The sequence below is a fragment of the Trichosurus vulpecula genome, chromosome 6 (genome assembly GCF_011100635.1).
Source record: "Trichosurus vulpecula isolate mTriVul1 chromosome 6, mTriVul1.pri, whole genome shotgun sequence".
NCBI classification, from domain to species: Eukaryota; Metazoa; Chordata; class Mammalia; order Diprotodontia; family Phalangeridae; genus Trichosurus; species Trichosurus vulpecula.
The window spans coordinates 160,073,632-160,101,067 of record NC_050578.1 but is presented as its reverse complement, the minus strand read 5'-3'; the positions used below and the strand labels follow the sequence as shown (position 1 = coordinate 160,101,067).

General features: G+C 37.7%; 1 protein-coding gene across 1 annotated transcript in view; it reads left to right on the top strand.

Moving 5' to 3' along the window:
- Nucleotides 1-27,436, top strand: part of ATP10D (ATPase phospholipid transporting 10D (putative)) — a 119,078-nt gene that overhangs the window by 42,485 nt on the left and 49,157 nt on the right. Inside the window, exons 2-4 of the mRNA XM_036763512.1 lie at nucleotides 1,688-2,014; nucleotides 12,671-12,865; nucleotides 22,425-22,629. Coding sequence (XP_036619407.1) covers nucleotides 1,725-2,014; nucleotides 12,671-12,865; nucleotides 22,425-22,629 — 690 coding nt within the window. The 5' untranslated portion in view covers nucleotides 1,688-1,724. The remainder of the gene's footprint in view (nucleotides 1-1,687; nucleotides 2,015-12,670; nucleotides 12,866-22,424; nucleotides 22,630-27,436) is intronic.

Below are 27,436 nucleotides of genomic sequence, written 5' to 3'. Positions count from 1 at the left end.
TTTTCTACTCCTAGTCTTACCTAAATATGTACCTTAAAATTCATATCTGTAGTCATACATGGAACAGTTAGGTAATGCAATGGATAGAGTGCCAGGCCTGGAGTCAGGAAAATTCTTCTTCCTGAGTTCAAATCTAGCCTCAGACACTTACTAGCTGTGCGACTCTGGGCAAGTCATTCATCCCTATTTGCCTCAGTTTCCTCATCTGTAAAATGAGCTAAAGAAGGAAATGGCAAACCTCTGCGGTATCTTTGCCAAGAAAACCCTAAATGGGGTCAGGAAGAGTTGGACATGACTGAACAACAAGAGGTTATATATAGAATAGTATATATCATATATTTCAAGTGATATATGTGAAATAACTTCTATAATTATATATGCATACACCTATATAATATATACGTGGATAGGCTTTACATTATAACATAACATCGTATAGAGTGTGTCTAATTCCATAAGCCGCACGGAAGCCAAAATGCATAGGGGTTCTTTTTAATTGGCAGTATCTGTTATGTATATTTGGTCCAATATTCTGATTCATAAAATCATCAGAGCATATATCCAAGACCATCTATTCTAAGGAAACTGCATCTCTTGGAGATTCATTGACCTGCCCATTGTGAGGAAGCTTAAGAGGTCAGAGGTGAACCTAAGATCTCTGACTTCAGATACAATTAATTCCCTTTCTTCTGTATCATCCTCTCACATACAGGTTTTTTATGATTCTTGTATTCCTCACTTCAAATTTGCATTAGGTGTCCTTTTATTTTAACTCTGATGTCTTGCTTAGTATGAGGTACTTTGGGTTTTCTTGATCGTGTTTCACGTTTTTTTCTGTAATACCTTTGATTAAGCAAGAGGTATTTAAAAATCAAATATCTTAGATGAGTCATACATTTATGAAGGTGAAAAGGAAACTGACATAATTTAATTACAATGGAATACCTTTTTTATAAATGTAGGCGGGGATTAGAAGACAAAAATAATTTTAATGGGATTAGGCTGATTCTAGAGAAGTTAATTATTAGAATTTATTTTTTAAATTTCCAAGAGGAAATGATTCAGTTTCCTGAGGCAGGCAGGTACATTAGCAGATTGAGCAATGGAATCAGAGAACAGAGTTTGAATCCTGCCTCAGATACTTACTAGCTGTGTGACCTTTGGACATTCGCATAACTACAATCAGCCTCAGTTTCCTCATTTGTAAAGTGGGAATAGTATTAGCTTCTCCATCTCAGAGATTATTTTAATGATCAAGACATTACACGCAAAGCATTTTGCAAACCTTAAAGCTATATATGTTGTTATTTCAAATTCCATAGCATCTAAGAGATAAGACTCAGTGTGTATGTATGTATGTGTGTGTATACATATATCTGTATGTATTTTAAATTTAGAAAAAAGCTGAAAACAAGCACCGTTGGAACTGAGATTTCTGGTCATAAGATCAGGTTCAGTTTCTTCTCTTCAGAAAACATTCTACTTTTTTTTTTTTTGATTCAGAAAGCATTCTAAAGAAGACAGAACATTCCCTGTGTTGTTTAAAATGCCAACCCATTTGTTGAATATTTGGGCCCATTACTGTTATTTCAAAAAGGTTTGATGAGAAAGACAGGGCCAGAGTCTTTCTGTTACACTGCCTTTGCAGACTTTCCATATTCTTACAAAATTCTTTTTATTTGGTTAGATTCGCTGATACAAGCTGGATTCCAGGCACTTCAGGCATGACAGACCCTCTTCGGTGGGCCAGATATCACTGGCCACGACTGATGTCTGGTGCAGGCAGGAATGACAGCGAGAGGTTTTACAACTATTCCTCGTTGCTTGTGTGTGGGAAGAAGCCCCCTCCGACACCTAAACTGGCCGGAAGACACCGAGTGGTGATTGCACGAGCACAGTGCTTCAAAGAGGAGTATGAGAAAACCTGTGGAACGTACATGAATAATCGAATACGGACAACAAAGTATACTCTCCTGAATTTTGTGCCAAGGAACTTGTTTGAGCAGTTTCATAGGTATTCTTTCTTACTCATGATTGAAGAATCTCAGAATTTCCCTTGTTCTCTTCAGTTTATGGGATTTATGAAATTTTTCATCCCATGTTTAATTGATTCTAATCAAGTCAGCTTCATCATCAGTTCTGTTGAGATCTTTGTGGTGTAATGGGCATCTCTTGGATTCAGATTATCATCTGATATCTATGGTGATATAGACTATCCTGGTCTGACAGAGGTTATGGGGAAGCATATCTGTATAATAAATGTGCTTCCCTCCTTCTGTATTCCTTTATTGTTTTAGTAGTTTCGAGGGGAAACATTCTTTTGCAAGAATCACCTGCATTATATGAATAATGAATGTCCCTTCTTGGCTAGTTGCCGCCCTGATGAATCAGAATGAGTAGCTGATTCTTCCTCCACTTTCTCTCCCTTGTTTATCTCATTCACCTTCAGAGCTTTGACCCAAATGGATAAATGTACATACATATGGATGCATACATATGTGTATACACATATACACGTTTATATGTTGTTCAGGCATTTAGTCATGTCCAACTCTTTGTGACCCTGTGAACCATAGCACGGCAGTCCCTTCTGTCCTCCCCTAACACATTAGATACCTTTCAATCTGAGGAGTTCATCTTCTAGTGTCATATCTTTTAGCATTTTAATACTGTCCGTGGGATTTTATTGGCAAAGATACCAGAGTAATTTGCCATTCCCTTCTTCAGTGGATCACCTTTTGTCAGAGCTCTCCACTATGACCTGTCCTCATAGCTCATAGCTTTATTGAGCTTTGCAAGCCATGACAAGGTAGTGATACAGGAGGGGAATGTTTATATCCATACACCCGTGTATGTGTATATACATATACATGTACACATACATGTGTGTATGCACGTATGTGTGTATGTATACATAAACACACACGTGTGTAATATAATCTATGTATCTATGTACATATATACATATATGCACACACACACAGAGCGCTCTTGATCAGGAGGGCATATGTATACCTCAAAGCCAACTTGTACAAAATTGAGTTGTATATTTTTTCCTAAAATTATTATTTCTTCTGGCTTGACTATTTCTGTCATTGATTCCACCATTCATCATACTTTCCCATATCAGAAACTTTAACATTATATTTGACCCCCTCTCTTCCTTAGCTTTCATAATCAATTACCAAGCTCCACCAAGTCTGCCTCAGTAATGTGTCTCCCATCTATTCCCACTGAACCTTACCCTTAGAGAGGCCCTCATTACCACCTGGCTGACTATTGAACCTACAGGACATACAGTGCCATGAACTGTGACCTTGGACGAATCACTTACCCTTTCTTGGGTTCAGTTTCCTTATCCTGTAAAATGGCAAGGTTCATTTAGATATCTTTTGAGTTTTCTTCTAGCTCTAAATCTATGACCTGTGAATCACTTAGCATCTCTGATCTTCAGGTTCGTGATGTGTAAAATGGGAGATAATAATGCTTGTGTTTCACAGGGTTATTATAATATCTGGCATTTATATAGTGCTTTGAGGTTTGCAAAGTGCTTTACAAATATCACCTCATTTTTTCCTCACAACAGCCTTGGAGCTGGATGCAATCATCATCTCCACCTTAGAGATGATGAACCTGAGGCTGTGAGAGGTTAAGCGACTTGCCCAGAGTCATCTATCTAGTGTCTGAGGTAGAAATTTAACTCAAATTTTCCTGACTTGAGGTCCAGCATTCTATCCACTGTGCCAGAAAAGTTTATATCAGTGGACTGTACTTCTTTATTGCAATTCATCATTCATTTCTTTTGACAAGTTTATCTTCCTTACAGATCTTAAGCAGGTCTGGTCTTGAGACTCCTTTGCTGAGAAATCTCGAGCAGTTCCATCTTGTCTACTGAGTAAAGTTCAAAGCCTTGGCTTTGTATTCAAGGACTTTCACGAAGTGACAGCCCAGAAGTGTCCTGGAGACTCCATCCTGACCATCTAAGGCAAAAGGTCACTTACTGAGAAGGGGGATGCAGGGTTGGAGTACAAGTTTCTCCTGAGGTGGTCATGGTTAAAGAATTGGGCCATGGTGAGCTAGCAAGTGAGATGGAGGCCTCCTAACCTCCTAAAGAGGTCAGGCATCTTGTTCAAGGTGATACAGGTAGTTTAGCAGATCTAAGAATTGGTCTCAAATACTCTTATTCCAAATAACTCCCTAATACACATTATCTCATTTACTCCTCTTAATAATTTTGTGAGGTAAATAATGTAATGAAAGTATTCTTATTCCCCTTTTACAGGAGAACAGAGTGAGACTCAGGTGAGGTGACATTCCCAGAGCTACCCAACCATGTGTTAGAACTGAGATTCAAACCCAGGAATCTTCTGGGTGGTCATGCTTTCTCAAAATGCTTTGAGTCAGGGGGCCTTAACCAGTGGGCCCCTCACCACACCACACTTCTCGGGAAAGGACCTGCCTGATCTGAAAACATGGAATGAGGGAAATCACTGCCTGACAAGCTAGAATGAGGTCTTTGTGTACGCCATAAATTATTATCCTTAAGAGGCTCAGAGCTTTCATTCCAACTCAGGCAACTTGACTGATCACAAAACAAATAGCTAAGTACTAGGGAAATTTGGGGCATTAAAAATGTGTGTATTTATAAAAGTCATATTAAAATATACCTTGTGTTGTGCCCGTAGGCAACTGCTTGTTTTGTTTGCCCCTAATCCTAATGCAGCCTACTTGGGGTCATGATATAAACTTTCACAAAAGACTTGCCATGAAGAATAGTTCATTTTACATGATTTTGCAAAGTACAAAGTGCTATTCCAAGCTATTCTAAGACCATTTTGTCAGAATCACAGAATTTTAAATTTTTAGAGCTAGAAGAAACCTCAGTGGCCATTAAGTGCCTAATAAACATTTGTTGACTGCCTGACACTACAAAATACTGCACAAGCAGTTATCCAGCATTTGCTTAAAAATATTGTCACTCTACTTCCTTTGATGGTCCATTGCACTTTAGAATACTTTTCGTTTCTGTGAAGCTTCCTCTCCACTCTGATATCAAGCCTAAATTTGCTTCTTTAAACTTCCAACTGTTGTTTCTTATCTTGCACCCTAGCCAAATGGAATAAATCCAGTCTCTCCTCCAGCTGGCAAGCCTGTAAATACTTGAAGTCAGTTATCATGCCCCCTCAGTTATACTTTCTCTCTTCTGAGTTAGAGGTCTCCAGTTACCCCAAGTGTTTTTCATATGTCATGATCCTGAGTCCCTTCATCACGCTATTTTCCCTTTTCTGGATATGCTCCACTTTTTCAATATCTTTCCTAAAATGTGATCCAGTACTCTAAATATGGTCTGACCAGGCAGAATACTCCAGCTATATTTTCTCCTTTTTCCTAAATATTATGCCTCTCATAATGTAACCTAAGATTGCAATATTTTGCTTGGGCCTATATCACATGGTTGACATAAAGGCTTACAGTTTGTGAACTCTCATATCTTTTTTAGAATAACTTCTGGTTTGCTATGCTTCCTCCATCTTGTATTTGTGAATATGGTTTTTTTTTTAACCCAAGTGTAAGTTAATCTAGTCCACATCTTACCATCGTTTTCATAAGAATTATTTGAAAAATGTTATCAAATACTTTGCTACCATTTAGGTAAGCTATATCCACCTAGGTACTTGTGTCAAAAAAAGAAAAAAGGAAATGAAGTTATTCTGGCATAACCTGTTCTTGGTGAAGCCATGCTGACATTTCATAATCTCACTTCCTTTTTCTGGTGCTATTGAGCATCCATGTAATAACATGTTTTAGAATTTTGCCACAATCAAAGTCCTATACCTTTTAGACTCTGTTCTCTTCCTCACTGGAACACCAGGATCACATTTGTCCTTCTCCAATTCCGTGGTACCCTTAACATTTTCTAGGATCCTCCAAAAGTCACTGAGAGTGGTTCAGCAATCCCATATGCCTTTTTTTTTCAGCATGCTACAGTGCAGTTCGTCTGAACCAGATAAGTTGAATTTGTTAAAGACAGCTTATATTATCTCCTTACTTATCAAAATATCAGCCGTTTTTGTTCTGTACTTTCCAATCCAAAGAGTCTTTTCCTTGTCCAAGACAACAAACTAGAGTTGAGTAGCTGTGCCTTCTCTGGCAAGTGTTATATTGTTCCATCTACTTTCTTTGATTCCCCCTCTAGTCTCCAAAATAGATTTTAAATCCATTTTGTTGTCCTTTACTTTACTCACCAGGCTTAGTTCATTGTGAGCTTTAGTCTTCTTGTCACTATTCTTATAGGACCATCGTTCATCCTCTGTTACTTGCTGATGAATTCCCTTTACATCTACACCAGTCTCTTTAGACAATTACTGCTCTTCTTCATTAAAATTGTGTGTGTGTGTGTGTGTGTGTATAATTTCACTCTTAAAACCTCTCCATTACTCCTGGGCTGACAATATTGGTCTTGGGGCAGTAAAAATCATTCCTCTGCACCTTTTATCTATTCTAGCAAAATCTAGGGTATATGCTGCACAATAACCAGCCTTCTTCTCTTTCTTAATTTCAAATTGGATGATGCAGTGGTAACTTCATTTCCACCCCAGCAGCCGGGGCTTCTTTGACAGTTAGGTAGAAGATAAAGTTCCCCTCTTCGGTTCTTCAGTCTCCCAAAGGATAAAGTTATCATCAACCCAAAACAATATTATTAGCTTCTCTCATTTTAGAAGAAAGAGTAGTCCAGCAGATGTCCATATAATTGAAGTCCCTATTACTCCTATATTGTGCCTTTGTCTGTGATTCATCATCTATTTCCCAAATTCTTCATCTGTTTCTTCTTCAGTGCGGGTAGTCTGACATAAAATGTTGGTGTTAGAGCTGTTTCTGTGGATGATCATTTCATGATTTAAACATACCTCACAGATTTGAATAAGACATACCCCTCCAGAGCTATATTCCAATGATCAGTATCCCTCAAATTTCATGAATTCAAATCCTGCCTCAGTAATTTAGTAGTTGAGTGACCCTGGGCAAATCCTCTTAGAGTCTTGATTTCCATTTGAAGACACAGACATATAGTTTAATGAGGTTGGACAAGGTATGGCACCTTCATATTTTCGAAAGTTAGCTGTGAGTATATGAGTTTTAGATCCAAGAGGAGATTATTCTCATTTTCTAGAAAAAGCTGGGTAGCTTTGTGGTTAGAGCACTAGATGTAGTGTCAGAGAGGCCTGAGTTTGAATTCTGCCCCAGACGCATCATAGGTGTGTGATCCTTGGCAAGTCACTTAACCTCTCTCAACCACCTCATCTGCAAAATGGGGATAATAAACATGTACCTCACAGGGACAGTGTGAGGATGTGAGATATTATGTTATGCTTTGCAAAGTTTAAAGTGCTATGTAAATGTTAGATATTGTTATTAATATTTTTATTATCATTCAGTGACAAGGTTACTTCTATTTCTGTCTCCATTTATATTTAGCCACATACCAATTTACATGCTTTACTACTCTGGTTCCTTGATTTTCTGCTATGAGTCTCTATCTTCTTTATATGCAGCGTTACTCTGAACGCTACCAGCCCCTTCCTTTACCTATTCTATAAATTAAGAAAAGAATCTTTTATCAAGTGCTTATTAGATGTAAAGAATTGTGCTAAATACTGGAGAGGTAAATCAAAGAGTCCTTGCTTTTAGGGAGCCCTTCTTCTGATTCAGATAGCTGACATCTGTAGAGGGATTCAGCTGTAAGTCAGAGGTAGAGACCCAGTGGTTCTTATAGTGTGGCAACAAGGCAAGCCAGATGGGAATATATCTTCTGTCATGTAATTTTCATGAATAAAACCATATCAATTCCTGACACTGAAGCATTCCATGGTGACAAGAACCTTGTTACAATATTCTTTTCTGGGTCTTCAGTAGCTGTGACTACTGAGGAGGCAAAGCCTGCAAGACCCATAGAGGAAGTTTCTAGGTCTCATAACCATAAGAGTTGTTTCCCTGGATGGTTTTATTTCATTATTTAAAAAGACCTTATTGATTTGAATAAGACTTGCCTCTCCAGATCCATATTCCAGCTATCGATATCATTCTGCAGATTTCAGGGAGGTCAGTTTTACCTCCTTGAATTGGAATTGTGCAGCTTCCTTTGCTTGTTTTAGTCCATGCTTCAGTCTTTTAAAAAAAAAGATATAGTCCTTGCAGCTTATCTCCTGTGAATTTCTGGATGTTTCTTCTTCCAACATGGTAGTTAACCACCTCCTACCAGGCTCAGTAGAAAGATATAGGCAGTTTTTGTCTTGCTTCTTTCTTCTCTATTTAAAGTCCTTTTTCGATTAGATTTCTAAGTCTAAGTCAGACAAACACCAGTCCTGGTTAGGTGCCCTTCCTTCCCAGACAAGAACCTGTCATTTCTATATTTTAAGCCATGATGCAAAAGTCCAACCCCTTTTCTTACACATCTTCTCAAGGAATGTTTTACTTTCCAAATCTGCCATCTCTCAAATCCCTTTCCTTCAGTTGGCACCAGTAAGGAAAGCACCACTTAAGCTTCTGAGGTCCTAAATTTCTTGCTCAAGACTTCTGGAGGTTTAGTAATGTTTCCCGGACTCCTCATGGTAGTATCATTTGTGCCAACATGAATCATCAGAAGTGAGTAGTAGTCATCTGGTTGGACAAGTCTTGGGAGGATCTTGGTCCTGTCTTAGATAATTAGCCAGGGAAGACAGTAAACCTCGAAGTCATTACTACTTCAACGGTTAGCTGCCTCCATACCCTTAAATACTTTTCCTAAAGAGCTAAATATTCAGTTTTCTTTTACCTTTTCTCTTGTGTCGTGTTCCTTTTACTCTCTGACCCCTTGCCACAGGTCAGATTTCTCTTCTGCCTTTCCAGATGATTATTCTTTTTTTGTTTGTTTTCACAAAAAAACTATCCCATTTCCTTTAAAAAAATGAGTATTTCATTTTCCCTAATAAGCTGGAGAGAAACATTATTTGATCCCATTTTTTTTATTATTTTTATTGGAAAAGCAGCATGATATGGGGGACAGTCTGCCTCAGGGTTGGGAAGACTTAGGTTCAAATCCTACTTCTGTCATATACAGGAGTTTCCTCATCAGAGTTCTCTTCACCAATGAAATCACAGGTCCAGCCAAGTAATAATGATGCTAAATATCATTACCTTCCCCCACCAAGTATTAAACCTAGTAAACAAAATAGTTGTTGTTATGGTTTTTCAGTTATTTTCAGTTGTGTCCAACTCTTCATGACCCCATCTGGAGTTTTCTTGGCAAAGTTACCAGGGTGGTTTGTCATTTCCTTCTCCAGCTTATTTTATAGATGAAGAAACTGAGGCAAACAAGGTTAAGTGATTTGCCCAGGGTTACACAGCTAGAAGTATCTGAGACCAGATTTGAATTCAGGAAGTTGAGTCTTCCTAACCTAGGCCTGATACTCTATCCAATGTGCAACCTAACTGCCTAACAAAGTAGACAGAGCAGATACTTTTTATTCTAAAATTTTAGAAGCAAATGTTTAAGTTTCAATTTCTCTGCCATTGGTTATAGTGAAGATGATTTCAGTTTGAGACAAGGTATTCTTTTATACGAAAGATTCCAACTTTAGTAGGTAAAGACATTATATGGAAACTTTAAATGACAATTTCCATACTAATTCATCTAACATATAGTGATGGAGCACTATTTGGAGGGTGCTATTTAAAGATAGGCTTTTATTATATATTCCATTAAGTATTAATGAGAAACAACCTAAATAGACATTGTCTAAGGTGCCATCCCTATGTCCTTTTCTATGGCAAACAGCACCTTTCACCTTACTAGTCATTAAGTTTGGCTTATGAAGATAATTTTTTTTAAATTAATTTCAATAAGTTCCTGATATCATGTCATCATTTATGGTTACTTCCTAAAGTAATCTTTTCTTTCTCTCTCAAACCCTGCAGCCCTGAAGCACACAATTTTCTTCCTGGTTGTGATTAATTATGATAGTAACAGTAACAATAGTATATATGCTGGTGTTGCTGTGCTTCTGAAGGGGAGAGAGAAATTACAGTTCTTGTAGGGTAATACTTTTAGTATAAGTTCTGAGAGGGAAATAGCTTGGAAGTTGTAGGTATTATGGAATCTAACTTAATATCTAACTTAATTTGCCTTATTTCTAGAGTTTAGAATTTAGGCTTAATTGGAAAACTTTGTTTGAATCTCATAGAAGGAAGAGAAAAACAATTTTTTTTTCTGATTAAGCCTTCTTTCAACACCCTTAATATTGTTAGAAATTAATAGGTATAGTAAGAGTTTTATTTGACAGTATAGAGCTTTATTTTCATTTGGCTTCATTTGCTCCTGATTTCCCTGCACCAAAAAAATAGTGTCAGCTTCTAAATTTTCTATTGTTTGATTTTTAAAAGAACTGTTAGGTTAAGAAAAGGTAACTGGATTCCTTATGCCCTGGCCTAATACCTTCTCTCTCTAGGGTAAGGGATGTCCTCAGCATGAGCTATTACCATAAGATCATAAACAAGGTGGGATTGATGTTTCCGTGGAATTTAATTCTACAAATATTTGTTAAGTACTGACTCTGTCCTATGCACTTAGAGATATAAAGATGGAAATGATAATTCCTGCTCTTCAGGAGCTTATAGTCTAATACAACACATAATAATAATAACTGACATGTATATAGTGCTTTCAGTTTTGCAAGATCCTTTACATCCATTATTTCCTTTGGGCCTCAAAACAGCCTTATTCATTAGATGCTACAGATGTTATCCTCCCCATTTTACATTTGAAGAAACTGAGGCTCAGAGAGGTTTAAGTAACTTTCTTCTGTCAAGTGATCTAGTTGTAGGTAGAATTTGAACCAAAGTCTTCTTGAGTCCAAATCCACCACTATCTATTCTACCATGCTGCCTCCCAAATGTTATACAAGGTAGAATGTAATAGGGAAATGGAAATAGGAAACAAAATGGTGTGGAAAAGTTTTTCATGAAGAAGAGATCACTTTTAGATAGATATGGTGATGGTTTGGTGGGAGAGGGAATGGCAGAGTAAGGGATTAAGAAGCGTGTTCAAGGGTAGAAGATGATCCATGTGAATGTTTGGAGGTGAGAGAGAGGACAAGATTAGACAAAAGCTAGTAGCCCCCTATGACTGGAACAGAGAAGAGGGACACTTTAATGATCTGTCATTTCTTCATCAACATTGATTATAACCCTCATTCTTTGGCTAGCATTTAGTGGTTCACAAACCCCTTTTGGTTTCATGATAAAAAGTCTTTAATGGTGCCTTAAGCAATAAATAATTGTACAGTTATGTTACTATTTGCAAATAATAACAAGCATATAAGGTTTTTCTGGATTCTTTTAATTCTTACATAATGTCTCACATAAAATATTTGTAATTATTTTATAGCTAGTTTTAATTTTTATATTTAGTTTTCCTAATTATATGTAGAATAGCCTTTTGTGTTTTATAATTATAATTATAGAGACTTGAGAATGTTTCACAGACAGTAGTAAGAGATGAAGAGATTGGAAGAAGAAGAGAGACAGAGAGGGAGGGAGATTCACAGAACAAGTTAAGTCCAAGTGAAATCTTTCTTTCTGATAAATTTTAATTATTAGCTTTTGGGGCAAAAATTTCATTGTGGTAAATTTATGAATAAATCTAGAAGAATATTATGAGTAGTATGTTACATTGATCTGGGGGTTCACAACACACTTTATTGTTGTTGTTGAATGGTGTTTGCAGAACAAAAAACAGTGGAGACCACCTTGTACCCAACTAGGTGATAAGCTTCCCATCTCTCAACCACCTTCCGGACCTTGTGTACATTTTTTTCTGTCTTCCTGCTTAGCTTTGTCACTCGTAAGGCCCTAAGGCCATCAAGTACCAGTTGTCTTTATTATTAGGTCATTGACTGAATTTAGATGCTCTCTACCTTGTTTCTTTTCCATATAAGTAGGTTGACTGTGCCCACAAGAATTATCATAGAGGACTTATGTATCTAACTCATCAAGGCCCAGAATTTAATTTAGAAAGAAGAGGAGCACCTCATGGACCACGCTTTGCCAAATTTATATAAAAATGAGCCAAGGTCTGTAGCTTTTAATCCGGGGTAAATTTTGGCTAGTTTTCTAAGATGTGGCAACTCTCAGACTGTAAGTTGGAGAGTAGGTGCCAATTTGCATTGGCAAAGGTAGTTTGCTCACTAAGGGTTTTCTACAGTGATAAAATCACTGGCCAAAAAAATGAAACAAAAGTTTTGCTGCTTCAACTGCATCCTCTTAACATTTCATTTTGTTATTTTTGTTACTTATTTTTGCTGGCCCTCTTAAATGATCAAATCTTAAAATCATATTCCAATACTGAATTGAGAATTAACATTTATAGGAGAGGAAGGTATCTAGATTTCAAGGTGGATGATAAACCTTTAGTTAGATTTTTCACAGTATCATTTTTTCCCTGTATACTACTTTTATAGTACCAAGGTGTAAAATACTTTCTACTTTTATAGTACCAAATTCCAAACCAGGTATAAAAGACTCAGAAAAATGCTCTGTAGTTTTGTGATTAAAAATAAAACCTTTGAAATTGCAGCTAACGCATCTTGTTAACAACATCTCTTTGTGTGTGTGTGTGTGTGTGTGTTTTTTCCAGAGCTGCCAACTTGTATTTCCTCTTTTTAGTCGTCCTCAACTGGGTCCCTCTGGTAGAAGCTTTCCAAAAAGAAATTACTATGCTGCCCCTTGTGGTCGTTCTCACAATAATAGCAATTAAAGATGGCTTGGAAGATTACCGAAAATACAAGATAGATAAACAGATCAACAACTTAATAACCAAGGTATATAGTAGGTAAGTAAAATGTGTGTTGGTTTTTTAATATTTATGTAGCACCCTTACATTGCATGAAAATCTCTTAATGCATAAAAATATTAAAAATTCCTTTATAGACACTACCTTGGTTTGCTTTAAGTTTTTCAGCAAACGTTTATGTTCCTCCTGTGTGAAAGCCACTGTGCTGAGTGCTGTGCAGAATGCCAAGATGATTAAGAATGATGTCAGCTCTCAAGAAGCCAGCAGTTCAGAAGTCTGGGTTACTTACTTGGAGAATGGAGAGGAAAAGTAGGAAAGTTATATTTGACTAATGTGAGGATGTTTTCTCTTTTTTTTTCCTTTATACTTTAAAAATCTTTGCCTCTTTTGCTTGAGAATCAAGACTGGAAGGTCTTTGAGTTCTTCATTGTTACCTTTCTTATATTTTGAGTAGCAATCTGCCTTTCTAAAACAATTAAAAAGTTATAGCCTTGAATTCAATATCAAAATTTGAATATTTTTCTAATTATGTCCCTGAAAGAGGAGTGGAGGATGTGTAGGTAGAGTAAGCTCCCAAAACAACATTAGAATATACTGTGCAATTGTTTAAAATTTAAAAAAAGAAATAACATTTAATGATTGCTCTCAGATCAAATTGCTGACAGAAAACTCTTTAGATATCATGGAAGTTGGACAACAGATAGCATGTGCTAGGAACAGTGGTTAGAGCAGAAGTAAAATTGTGTGAAGGTCAAATTTTAGAAGGCCTAGAGTTTTAGGGTAAGGGTCTGGTCTTGCAGGTTTTTAAGAAAAGAAGTGGAATGATGGAAACATTGTTTTAGGGAGATAAATTTGGTAGTGGTGTATAGGTTGACAGAAAGGAAATGAAGTTGGAGGGTCTAAAGTGGTATCAGTAGGAATGGATACAAGTAGAACTTGGTTACCGATTTTTTTGAGCGTTGAGGACTTTAAAACTGTTGGTAGCATTAACAAATAGAGAATGGAAGAGGAGAAAAATAAGTTCCATTTTAGGGACTATGTTAAGTGCTGAGGATACAAAGACAAACATGAAATAATCCCTCAGGGAGCATACATTTTATTGGGCAAAACAATAGATACAACAGGAAGGTATGGGAAATAAATAGAAGGTAATTTGAAGAGAGTTAGGAAGACTTGAGTTAAATCTGGCCTCAGGCACTTACAAGTTGACAATCACTTAATCTTTGTCTGCCTCAGTTTCCTCATCTATAAAATAGGGATATTAGTAGCACTGCCTCCCAGAGTGGTTGAGAGGATAAAAAAGAGATATTTGTAAAGTGCTTTGCAAACTGAATGCTATATAATGCTATTATTAATTATTATTGTCTCGTTTGATTGGTATGAGTAGCAGTAATCCTATCTCCAGTCAGAATGAAATTAGCACCTGAGCTCTTTTGGGAATTTTTAGGAATGCATTCCCTAGGCAAGAAATGGAAAGTGGGCAGTTAGAGTACATGGGCAGCATCATGGCAGTTGGCAGGATATCCCTCATTTCTTTAATCTTGCTCTAGGAACAATAATGAATTCAATATTACTATTGCTACTAGGAAGAATATGATACTTTACTTCCCGTAGCTCCATTCACAAACCCTTTCACTCCCCCTAAACCAGGGGTGGGAAACCTGCAGCCTCAAGGCCACGTGTGACCCTCTAGGTCTCCAAGTGCGGCCCTTTGACTGAATCCAAACTTCACAGAACAAATCCTTTTATTAAAGATGAAGTTTGGCACTTGGGGACCTAGAGGGCTACATGTGGCCTTGAGGCTGCAGGTTCCCCACCCCTGCCCTAGATCAAAGCTCCTTTGCCTGGCCACAATTCCCTATTATGTGTGATGTCCATCTGGTAGAATGTAAAATCCTTGGAGCTGGAGGACTGTCTCACTTTAGTATTTGCATCCCTAGACCTTTGTACACAGTCCATGGCTACTAGACGCTTAAGTAAAGTTATTGATTTTTGCATGTGTGTGTCTCATCGGATATCTTGGATACTGAATATATTGAGTCCCAACCAAATATATTGGCTTATTGATTCTATTGTCATTATTTTGTCACAAGCAGAGATTTAATCCAGGGTTGGGAAGGAAGAGACCAAGCCCTGGTGGCGAGCTGGACAGATGATAAGCCTTTGGTGATCTGTGATTTAAAGATGGCATGAATCAGTCAACGAATCAATCATTTATTTAGTGTCTCTTGTGTGCTGGGAATACAAAGATAAAAAGAAAAAAAGGAACAATTTTTACTATTGGGGGAAATAGAGAATATGTGTACATAAATGTGCATACTGCATGTGTATTATACAAAATAAATAGAAAGAGAGTAAACAAAATTAATCCAAGATAGTTAAGTAAACTTAAGGAAGGGAGAGCATTAATAGCTGGGAAGCAATAGGGAAAGGCTTCGTGTAGCAGGTGGGGTTTGAGTTGCATCTTGAAGCACAAAGGGAGTCTGTGAGGTGGAGGTGAAGAACATAAAGGAGGGCCGCTGCCCTCTGCATTAAGGAAAAGAATAACCTGTGCAGTTATGTGCACGGTGGATACAAGTAGGGAAAGACTTGAGGGATGGGAAACAATGAGTAGGCTATTACGATAGTCCTGGAGGAGAGAGGTATGATGAAGATGTGAACTAAGGTGGTGGCCATTTGATTAGAGATACTGGATGTTTGCAAGAGATATTGCGGAGGTAGAAGCATCAGGATTTGGCAGCCTGATTGGGTTTGTGCAGTTAGGGAGCAAGAAATTGATGATGTTACTGAGATTATGAATCTGGGAGACTGGGAGGGTGGTGGTACCCCAGGAAGAAACAGGAAAGTTCAGCAGAGAGGAGTGTTTGCGGAGAAAGAGAAAACAGTCCATTTTGGACATGCTGAGTATGAGATACTTAACATATCCAGTTTGAAAAGTGAGGTAGTTGATAATGCAACACTAGTATTTAGGAAAGAGACAAGGGGTTGAGTATATAGATCTGTGAGTCATAGGTATAGAGGTGATAATTAAACCTATGTGAACTGATCTTTACCATGGACTCCTGCCACCAAGTCCTGACATGCCTGAGCTTCTATCACTGAGAATACAGAAGGAGAAGACAGCGTTCAGGACAGCACGTATGATGAACCACCAAAGCAAACTGAGAAAGCAGTTAAACAGGTAGGAGAAGAATCAGAAGACAGCAATATTATGAAAACCCAAAGAGGGAGAGAGTATTCAGGAGGTTGGGGTGTGACTGACAGTGTCAAGTAAATCAGAAAGGTCAAGAAAGATGAGGATTGAGAAAAGACCATCACATTGGACTTTTTAAGAAATGGTTGCTAATTTTGAAGAAGACAGCTTCAGTTGAGTGACATCAGAAGCCAGTCTGTGGAGGGCTGAGGAGTGACTGAGAGGAAAGGAAGTGGATTTTTAGATGGTATAATCTCCTATTTCCAAATGATAATAGAAAACTAAAGCCTTAGCTGTTATTCTGATATATTCTTTACCATTTTTATATTTTTAAATAGAAAAAGAAAGAGTTCTAAGACCAAAATAATAAGACTATAATTTCTGATATGTCAGAGGGGTGAAATTATGAAATCATTACACAACATGACAGAAATTTAGTAAGCAGCAAAACATTCATCTTTGTCTCTCTTAAGGAAATACTTGAGCAATTCCATTATTATGCCAGTCTTTATTCTCGTAATCGCTCTTTTGAATTTTGTTTTATTCTAAATGTCATTTCAGTGATAAGTATCACCATTATGTTTCCCCACTATTCCCCTTAAAGTCTGTCTGTCTTTGTCTCTTCTCTGTCTGTCTGTCTCTCTCTCTCTCTCTCTCTCTCTCACACACACACACACACACACACACACACACACACACACACAACACATACACACACATATATTTTGATGGTACTGTACAAGGTATAGCAATTGTGGATAATGTGCTTATTAGCCAGAGAGGATTGATTTCTCGTTATATCCTAAGTTTCTAGAGGCCCAAGAGTTTTTCCTTTGAATTTACTTTATGTGATGTCAGTCACGTGTGCCCAATAAAGAAGTTTTATTGGGTATTTGAGTGTGCTCAAATGCCTGTTACAAAATGTACTATGAAAATTAATAGGTACAATTACTGACAAACTGTTTTAAAAATCAATATGATGATTACATCTTTAGAACAACAAACGATAACGTATATTTAATCTATGAAATATGTACATTCTCTATCATGTTCAAAGCCCAAATTATAGCTACTTCTAAGATGAACCACCAAGCTAACCCCCAGTTTTTTTCATGAATAAAAAGTTTGTGATTTTTAGTAGATTATGCACACAAATGACAACATTCATTTTCAAAGTTATTTGAATCTATGTTCCCAAACCAATATAAATATCTGTATTGTTTTAATGCTGGGTCTTTGCCTACGGAGGAACTTCAAATCAGAAAGTGATATAATAATATTTCCACCATCAGGAACCCTTGAGAATGAGCTGTTTTAGGAAATCATGTTTTCCAAATAGTTTACAGTTTATCTTGTAGGTGCCAGAACCAGGGGTATGTCTTAGCCTGCTTGTGCAGGGTGGAGAAAGCCAGTTATTAAATTTTCAGTGTCAGCATTCATACCTTGGAAATAAGGGCTTGATTTATTGTTTTGTTGATTGTCTGTCTAGGCTTAAGAAAGTGATAGAGAGGATGTTAATGATGCAGATTAAATTTGAAATTGTAATTTTCGAAGAGTCAGTTATTAAGCTTATCTGCACACTCTTAGGTATCACCCACAGTCTTCAATACTAAATGCTGATGGTCTCAGATGATGCTAGCTTGTATTATAAATCCTTAAGTCATTAGTCTAGGCTTTAGCCAATAAATTAAGTAATCCATAAGCATTTATTAAGTGCTGGCTGTGTGCTGGACACTGTGCTAAGCTCTGGGGATACAAAGAGAAAACAACAAACAAAAATGTCCCTTCCCTGATATTCTAATGGGGTAGACAACAGGGATAAATCAAGATATACAAGATAAATGCAGGATAGTTAGAAGGTAACCTTAAAAGCGATGGTACTAGCAGTTGCAGAAAGGGGACAGGAAAGGCCTCCTACAGTAAGTTGAGCTTGAGCTGAGTCTCACAAGAAGCCAACTATTCTAGGAGTTAGAAATGGGAGGAAGAGCATTCCAGACAGAAGGACTGGCCAGTGCAGAAGCATGGAGGTGGGGGATAGAGTATTATGTTGGAGGAACAGCAAATAGGCCAGTATGACTGGATTGTAGAGAGCATGGAGGAAAACAATGTAAGACTGGAAAGACAGGACATATATTAGCGATGTAAAGGGAAAGAAATTACAAGATTTAGCAACTGATTAGACATGTGAAGTAAGAGAAAGTAATTGAGAAAAATTGAGATTACAAACTTGGATCACTAGAAAGGTTGAGGTATCCTCAACAGGAATAGGCAACTTCAGAAGAGAGGAGAATTGGGGGAGAACTATAATGAGTTCTCTTTTAGACATGTGGAGTTTGAGAGACTTACAAAACATCGCTCAAAATATCCAACAGGCAGTTGGTGATGTAGGCCTTGTGTTCAAGCGGGAGAAGAGGGCTGGATAAATAAACCTAGAAATCATCTGCATTGAAAAGATACTGAAATCCAATGGGAGCTAATGGGATCACCAGGTAATACTAAGAGCAGATTCTTAAGAGACTCCCCACAGTTAGTGTGCATATGCATGAAGATACAGCCAAATATTTGAGAAGGGTTGTTCACATGAGTAGGAAAGAAACCAGGAGAGATCAGTGTCAAAAAAATCCAAAAAGAAGAGAGTATCCAGGAAGAGAAAGTGGTTAATCGAGTCATATGCTGCAAAGAAGTCAAAAAGGATGGGGATTGAAAAGAGGTCATTAGATATGGCATTTAAGAGATCATTGTTAACTTTGGAGAGAGCAGTTGTAATTGAATGATGAGGCTGAAGAACATTTCAAAGGGTTTTAGAACAGTGGAAAGAGAGGTGTGATGGAAGTGTAGATTGTAGATGACTTTTAATGAATTTAGTTAAGGGAAGAGAGAGGTTGAAAGCTGATTGACATGGTAGCATCTAATGAAGGGTTTTTAAGGATAGGATGCTCATTAATTGGTAGAATATGTAAGTCCTTATTATGTGCACAGCCCTGTGATAAATAGTTAAATTTAGAATTGCTTTTGCCTAATGAGAGAACTAGCTGGTGGGATTCCTTTAGAGTTATTGAAGCTTAGAGTGAGAAAGGACTGCTTTAAACCTGAAACTTTGGTCCTGGCCATAGTGTGTGGCCCATCCAAACCAGATTAAAATGTGTTGGGAAATAATTAACAAAATAAGTAAAAATACAATAGCACATAGATGATATCAGTAGGTGTTTTTCTAAATCAATTTGCTGCCCACAGGGCTTCTTATGTACATTTTGGTTGATCCTTGTACAATTTGAGTTTGACCCCACTAACAAAGGTCAATTCCTTGGCCGACCTTGTTAGTGAACCTTTTAAAATTAGTCTAAATCTATGGTTCCCTAAACTGTGTGCCACAGTACCCAGGATATTTTAAATTTTTCTAGAGAAACACAACAAACACACTACTAAGTCCTGAAACAGCAAATCCTGTTTTATAAATCCTAATCTTATTTGTGACATCTTATGTTTGTGAACATATGTGGCAGCTAGGTGGCACAGTGGATAAAGGGGGCCGTGCCTGGAGTCAGGAAGACTCCTCTTCCTGAGTTCAGATTTGGCCTCAGACACTTACTAGCTATATGATTCTGGGCAAGTCACTTATTTGCCTCAGTTTTATCATCTGTCAAATGAGCTGAAGAAGGAAATGGCAAACCACTCCAGTACATTTGCTAAGAAAACCCCAAATGGGGTCACAAAGCATTGGATATGACTGAAAAACAGCTGAACAACATGTTTGTGAAGCTAGGTTTTCAGCAACTGCTGTGATAAAAAGCAAGTGCCAAGCAAAAATCAGTGTGAAACAGGAAGTGGGAGCTGTGTCATCCAATCTTATTCCAAGGTTTGAGAAGCTGTCTAGTGCCCAATACGAAAACATGTTTTGAGGCAAATAGGTAGCACAGGCTATTGGGTTGGACCTGGAGTCTGGAAAACCCTAGTTCAAATCTGGTCTCAGATGCTTGCTAGCCATGGGAAACCCCCCCCCCCCCAAGCAAGTCACTTAATTTCTGTCTACCTCAGTTTCCTCATCTGTCAAATAGGGATAACCAGAAAATCCATTTAAGGAGGGAGCCTGGGTCAGCCATCTCTCCATCATTCCCTCCCTACCCTTTCAGTTTCCTTTTGTGTGTTGTCTTCCTGTTAGATGGTAAGCTCTTTGAGGACAGGGACTGTCATGTTTTCTTTCTTTTTTCATACTCTTAGCAGCCTGGTACATAGTAGTTACTTACTAAAGTTTTTTTTTGACTGACTGAATAATAGCACCTGCCTTCTGTGGTTGTTATGAGGATAAAATGATATAATATTTTTAAAGTGTTTCACAAACCTTAAATCACTGTATAAATGCCAACTATCATTATTATCTCATTAGTAATTATTATTTAAGAATGAAATTAAAATATTACTTTTTCTTTCAGTTTAGGTGTATCATCTTTTCAGTGATTAGGACATAAATTTTTTATTATGTCATTTGGACCTTTTAGGTATTTATTTTGGCTTAAGAACAACCATGAAAAAATTACTGAGATACTAACCTTGACTTGAACCAAGGAAGTATGGGAAATTCTAGTATAGATCCTAATCTCATTTCTGGTGTCATCTTTCTTAAAGATAGGGCAGGGAAATTATCTAGATAATCTCAAGGTCCTTTTCTTTTTCTTTTTTTTTCAAGAAATCTTTTTTTAACATTTTATTTTATTTTTTCCCAGTTGTATGTAAAAACAATTCTTAACATTCATTTCTTAAAAATTTGAGTTCCCAGTTCTCTCCATCCCTTCCTTCCCTCCCCCCTCATTGAGAAGGCAACCAATTTGATGTAGGTTATACATGTGCAGTCATGCCAAACATTCCCATATTAGTCATGTTGTGAAAGAAAATACAGACCAAAAAAAACAAAAAATATAAAGTTTAAAATGTATGCTTTGATCTGCATTCAGACTCCATCAGTTCTTTCTCTTGAGGTAGTAGTAATTTTCATTGTAAGTCCTTTACACATAGTAAGCACTTAATAAATACCATTTCCTTCCTTCACTTTTCTTTCGTTCATTCATTTTCCTCCCATTCCTTTAGTTATCCGGATGATAGATAACAAAATATATTTGACTATGTGAAAGCACTTTTTAATATGGCCTACTTAATTAAATCTGCCTCTGAAGTTTTGGGGTTTAAAGCAAATTCTGCTGTCTTAATCCATCCCTCTCTAGAAGATCAATAAGAGCTTTTCACGAATTAAAGAGAGCATATTTAGTTGGCTCATATACCGTTTTGGTTGATTCCACGTTCTGCATATGGTGTTTCCCTAAGCTTGCCTAGGGATATGCTTAGTGTTTAGGTTAATTTAATATGAAATTTGAGTATTTAAGACCATAAACTTAATAACATGAAATGGTTTGCATTTAAAATAAACCTCATTGGAACAAAGCATTTTAGAGCATTTTTTATTTTAGAATAGGGTTAGAAGAAGCCTGCAGTCACATTTAGAAGTTATGTTGTTTGTGAGGGCATGCTAATTAGCTAAATAATAAGACTTGTTCTTTCACATGAACTATCTCATTCCACCATGAGGGAAATGCTACTTGAACGTAATTCCTACTATGGTTTTTGGCTAGATTTTCTGCATTATTGTTTTGGACCAGACTCAAGATTTCATTGGTAACACCCAGTGAGGAAACTACCTCCCAAAGCCAGTCAGCACCAGCTCTGCATCTTAGAGAAGGTTAGAGAGTTACCTGGGGGCTAGGGGGGGTGTCCTGGCAGGTTAAATGACTTGCCCAGGGTCACACAGCCAGTATGTGCCTGTGGCACTACTTGAATCTAGGTCTTTCTACCTCTGAGGCCCACTGTCTTTACTGCACTATACCAGCTAGTTAATGTGAGTCAATCCCATCTCTTTCCTTTGGTAGGAATTCAATCAATTGTTAATGGAAAGTGGAATATGTATTTTTGACAGAGGATAAACCCTGTGTCTCCCCTATAAGAATTCTTTGTTAAACTAAGTTGTGTTAAGGGACTTTTGATCTGTTTAGGGGTGATGAAGGACTAATTGCTACATGTCATACCCAGCTCAGTTCTCCACTCTGAATTTATTTTCTACATTCGCCATATATATACATTTTTATGCTATGACAAGAACTACTTGGTGATTTAAAATAAAAACTAAAATTGTTATTTTAAATCATTTCCTAGATTGTCTTGTTATGGTGTTAAATTTAAAATCCCTTTGAGGAAAGAAGTTGAAAAGTGTTTTAGTGGTTGTTACCTACATGTTTAACAAGAGTATAATAATCTTGTCTTCTTTTATATGGTTAACACATTTTCTCCTCACACATTGAAAATAGGAATTTTAATTAAGATATACACTTTATTTTCTTTTTAAATATGTTTCAACTTTAGGAAAGATAAGAAGTACATAGAACGATGCTGGAAAGACGTCACCGTTGGAGACTTTATTCGTCTTTCCTGCAATGAAATCATTCCTGCAGATATAGTCTTGCTGTTTTCCACTGATCCAGATGGAATCTGTCACATTGAGACTTCTGGTCTTGATGGAGAAAGCAATTTAAAACAGAGGGAGGTGGTTCGAGGATATTCAGAGCAGGTGAAGTGATGTATTCCTAATGGGTAACTTCTTGTTAATTCACAGTACCTGGCATCTTTGAGTCTCAGGATAAATTAATCACTTCTTGCAGTGTATGGAATAGCAGGCTTCTTATTGCTTCCTGACTGCTGGAGAAATGAGTTCAGAATATATAAGAGCTTTATGAAGTTGGATGTCAATACAGGCAAACGTCCATTCACACAGTGGGGGAGATAACATGGCATAGGGCAAAGGAAAGAAAAGCCCAATTTCATAGGCTCATAGGTTTAGACCTGGCAGGGACTTTAAAGGCCATGCAATCCAACACCCCTTCATTCATTTTATTTATGAGAAAACTAAAGCACTGAGAAATTAAGTGACTCTCGCAGAGACACAAAGCTATTGAGTATCAGATGTATGTTTTGAGCTACAAGTCTGGAGCCCCATGCACAGAAGACCTTGGCTCAAATGCTATCTCTTGCTTAGCTTCCTTGTGACCTTGAACAAGCTGCTTAATCTTTCTAATATTCAGGTTCTTCATCTGGAAAGTGAGAGGATTGTACACCTTTCCAACTCTAAATCTATGATTTGGTGATGCTAATGGATGTGTTCCTAAAAAATCTGATGCAAATGGAATCGTATCTGAAGTGTTCGCTAAGTGCTGAACTAAAGGAACTCTGTAGTGAGCCCTTTTAGAAAGCTGAGTAATAAGTAACACCTACCAGCTATGTGACCCTGGGCAAATAAATCACTTAACCTCTCAGTTCTCCCCTGAAATTCTCTAAGACTTTAAGTTACAGATCAGTTGCTGCTTTGCATCAGTGAGAGGATTTTCCATACCATGAGTTAGTTGCTTATCAGTGAAATCACATCAGGACCACACTCCTTCCACCCCCTTTCTGTAATAACTCACCTTTTTATGTTGCTTTAAAAGCATCCAAAGCACTCTGTTCACAATGATCCTGTGAGGTGAGTAGTGCAAATATCATTATCCTCAGTTTACAGATGAGCTCCCTGACATAGCCAAAGATAAAGGGATTTGTCCATGAGCACCCAGCTAGTGAGCATAAGAGTCAAGATTTGAATCCAACATAAAATCCCCCTGTGTTCTTTCTATTGCATATATACAGCTAGTAAACATCAGAGATGAGATTTGAACCCAAGACTCTAAGGCCCCATATTCTTTTCATCATGCATACACACTGCCTTCTTTTATGATGCAAATAATTATCTTCTAATTTTTCTCTTAAAGCAAGCTTTGAATGTTTTGGGGTTTTGTTTCTTGGTTTTGGTTTTTTCCCTAAAATTCAGGTTGACATTTATGCTTTCAACAGTAGGTCATCTTATGGACTACTGTTGAAAGAAACAGACTTTCTTATGTCCAAAACAGTGGAGATGTAAGTCCAAAATGGCTAGTGATTAGAATGTTCTCATAAACTGAACATTCAGATCAAGTGTTTACCAATTTTGAAAATTTTGACAATTTAATTTCTTTTACCTAGTTCCTACCACAATACTCTGCATGCAGTAAATACTTAGCTAACATTTGTTAAATTTGCATTTATATGAATCTACTAAAATCACAGCATGTTTATAGTACTTTAATGTTCTCAAAGCACTTTGCAAATATCTAATTTCATCCCTGTGATTTAGGGATAATTATTATTTAGCAATAAGTATTATTCTCACAAATATTTTTTTAATTTAATTTTTTATTTAACATATTTAGTTTACAGCATTGGTTTTCACAAGAGTTTGAATTACAAATTTTCTCCCCATTTCTACCCTCCCCCCACCCACTCCAAGATGGCGTATATTCTGGTTGCCCTGTTCCCCAGCCAGTCCTCCTTTCTGTTACCCCACTCCTCTCCCATTCCCTTTTCTCTTCCTTTTTTTTGTAGGGCAAGATAAATTTCTATTCCCCATTGCCTGTGTATCTTATTTTCTAGTTGCATGCAAAAAACTTTTTTTTTTGTTTTTGAACATCTGTTTTTAAAAACTTTCAGTTCCAAATTCTCCCCCCTCCTCCCTTCCCACCCATCCTCCCCAAGAAGTCAAACAATTCAACATAGGCCACATGTGTATCATTATGTATAACCCTTCCACATGTTGTGAAAGACTAACTATATTTTGCTCCTTCCCAACCCATCCCCCTTTATTGAATTTTCTCCCTTGACCCTATCCCCTTTTGAAAGTGTTTGTTTTTGATTACCTTCACCCCCATCTGCCCTCCCTTCCATCATCCCCCCCTTTTTTTATCTTCTTCCCTCTTCTTTCCTGTGGGGTAAGATACCCAATTGGGTATGTATGGTATTCCCTCCTCAGGCCAAATCTGATGAGAGCAAGATTCACTCATTCCCCCCCTCACCTGCTCTCTCCCCTCCTCCCACAGAACTGCTTACTCTTGCCACCTTTATGTGAGATAATCCACCCCATTCTATCTCTCCCTATCTCCCTCTCTCAATATATTCCTCTCTCATCCCTTAATTTGATTTTATTTCTTTTAGATATCTTCCCTTCATCTTCAACTCCCCCTGTGTCCGCTCCCTCTCTCTCTCTCTCTATATATATATATACACACACATAGATATATACATACATACACATTCACTTATATATATATATATACATACACACACATAGATATATACGTACATACACATTCACACACACACACACACACACACATATATATATATATATATATATATATATATATATATATATATATATATATATGTACATATATGCATATTCCCTTCAGCTACCCTAATTCTGAGGTCTCATGAATCATACCGGTTATCTTTCCATGTAGGAATGTAAACAAAACAGTTCAACTTTAGTAAGTCCCTTGCAATTTCTTTTTCTTGTTCTTTTTCTTGATTACCTTTTCATGCTTCTCTTGATTCTTGTGTTTGAAAGTCAAATTTTCTATTCAGTTCTGGTCTTTTCACTGAGAAAGCTTGAAAGTCCTCTATTTTATTAAAAATCCATATTTTGCCTTGGAGCATGATACTCAGTTTTGCTGGGTAAGTGATTCTTGGTTTTAATCCTAGCTCCATTGACCTCTGGAATATCGTATTCCAAGCCCTTCGATCTCTTAATGTAGAAACTGCCAGATCTTTGGTTATTCTGATTGGGTTTCCACAATACTCAAATTGTTTCTTTCTGGCTGCTTGAAGTATTTTCTCCTTGATCTGGGAGCTCTGGAATTTGGCGACAATATTCCTAGGAGATTTCTTTTTGGGATCTATTTGAGGAGGCGATCAATCGATTCTTTCAATTTCTGTTTTGCCCTGTGGCTCTAGAATATCAGGGCAGTTCTCCTTGATAATTTCTTGAAAGATGATATCTAGGCTCTTTTTTTGATCATAGCTTTCAGGTAGTCCAATAATTTTTAAGTTATCTCTCCTGGATCTATTTTCCAGGTCAGTGGTTTTCCCAAGGAGATATTTGACATTGTCTTCTATTTTTTCATTTCTTTGGTTCTGTTTTATAATATCTTGATTTCTCATCAAGTCACTAGCTTCCACTTGCTCCAATCTAATTTTTAAAGTAGTATTTTCTTCAGTGGTCTTTTGGACCTCCTTTTCCATTTGGCTAATTCTGCCTTTCAAGGCATTCTTCTCCTCATTGGCTTTTTGGAGCTCTTTTGCCATTTGAGTTAGTCTGTTTTTTAAGGTGTTGTTTTCTTTAGTGTATTTTTCAGTATTTTTTTGGGTCTCCTTTAGCAAGTCACTGACTTGTTTTTCATGGTTTTCTTGCATCCTTCTCATTTCTCTTCCCAATTTTTCCTCTACTTCTCTAACTTGCTTTTCCAAATCCTTTTTGAGCTCTTCCATGGCCTGGGACCAGTTCATATTTTTCTTGGAGGCTTTTGGTATAGGCTCTTGCACTTTGTTGACTTCTTTAGGCTGTATGTTTTGGTCTTCTTTGTCACCAAAAAAAGAATCCAAAGTCTGAGACCTAATCTGGGTGCATTTTCGCTGCTTGGCCATATTCCTAACCAACTAACTTGACCCCTTGAGTTTTTCAGCGGGGTATGACTGATTGTAGACTAAAGAGTTCTATGTTCCACGTTTGGGGGGGAGGTGCCAGCTCTGCCACACCAGCACTGCTCCTTCCCCAAGAACCCCCAACCCGGACTGGGCTTAGATCTTCAGCAGGCTGTGCACTCCTGCTTTGATCCGCCACTTAATTCCTCCCACCAGGTGGGCCTGGGGCCGGAAGCAACAACAGCTGTAGCTGCCCCACCTCCGATGCCCTCCCCCCCCCCCCCACCCCGGGGCTGGTAGCCTAACCCCGAACTCCTCCCACTCTCGCAGCTTTTCCCACTAACCTTCTTCGCAGTCTTTGGTGTTTGTGGGTTGAGAAGTCTGGTAACTGCCGCAGCTCACTGATTCAGGGTGCTAGGGCCCCCTCCGCCCGGCTCCTGGTCTGGTAGGTCCACGCCGCTCAGGCTGGGCTCTGCTCCTCTCCGTTCCCAGCTCCCAGCTCCGTGTAGGATAGACCTCACCCAGAGACCATCCAGGCTGTCCTGGGCTGGAGCCCTGCTTCCCTCTGCTGTTTTGTGGGTTCTGCCATTCTAGAATTGGTTCAGAGTCATTTTTTATAGGTTTTTGGAGGGACTCGGCAGGGAGGTCATGCTAGTCCCTGCTTTTCAGCCGCCATCTTGCCTCTCACAAATATTTCATGTTATCTCTGAGATTTAGGTGCTATTATCCCCATTTTATTTTCTTATTTTTTAAATTTATTTTTTATTTTTAGTTTGCAACACTCAGTTACACAAGTTTTTGAGTTCCAAATTTTCTCCACCTCCCTATCCTAC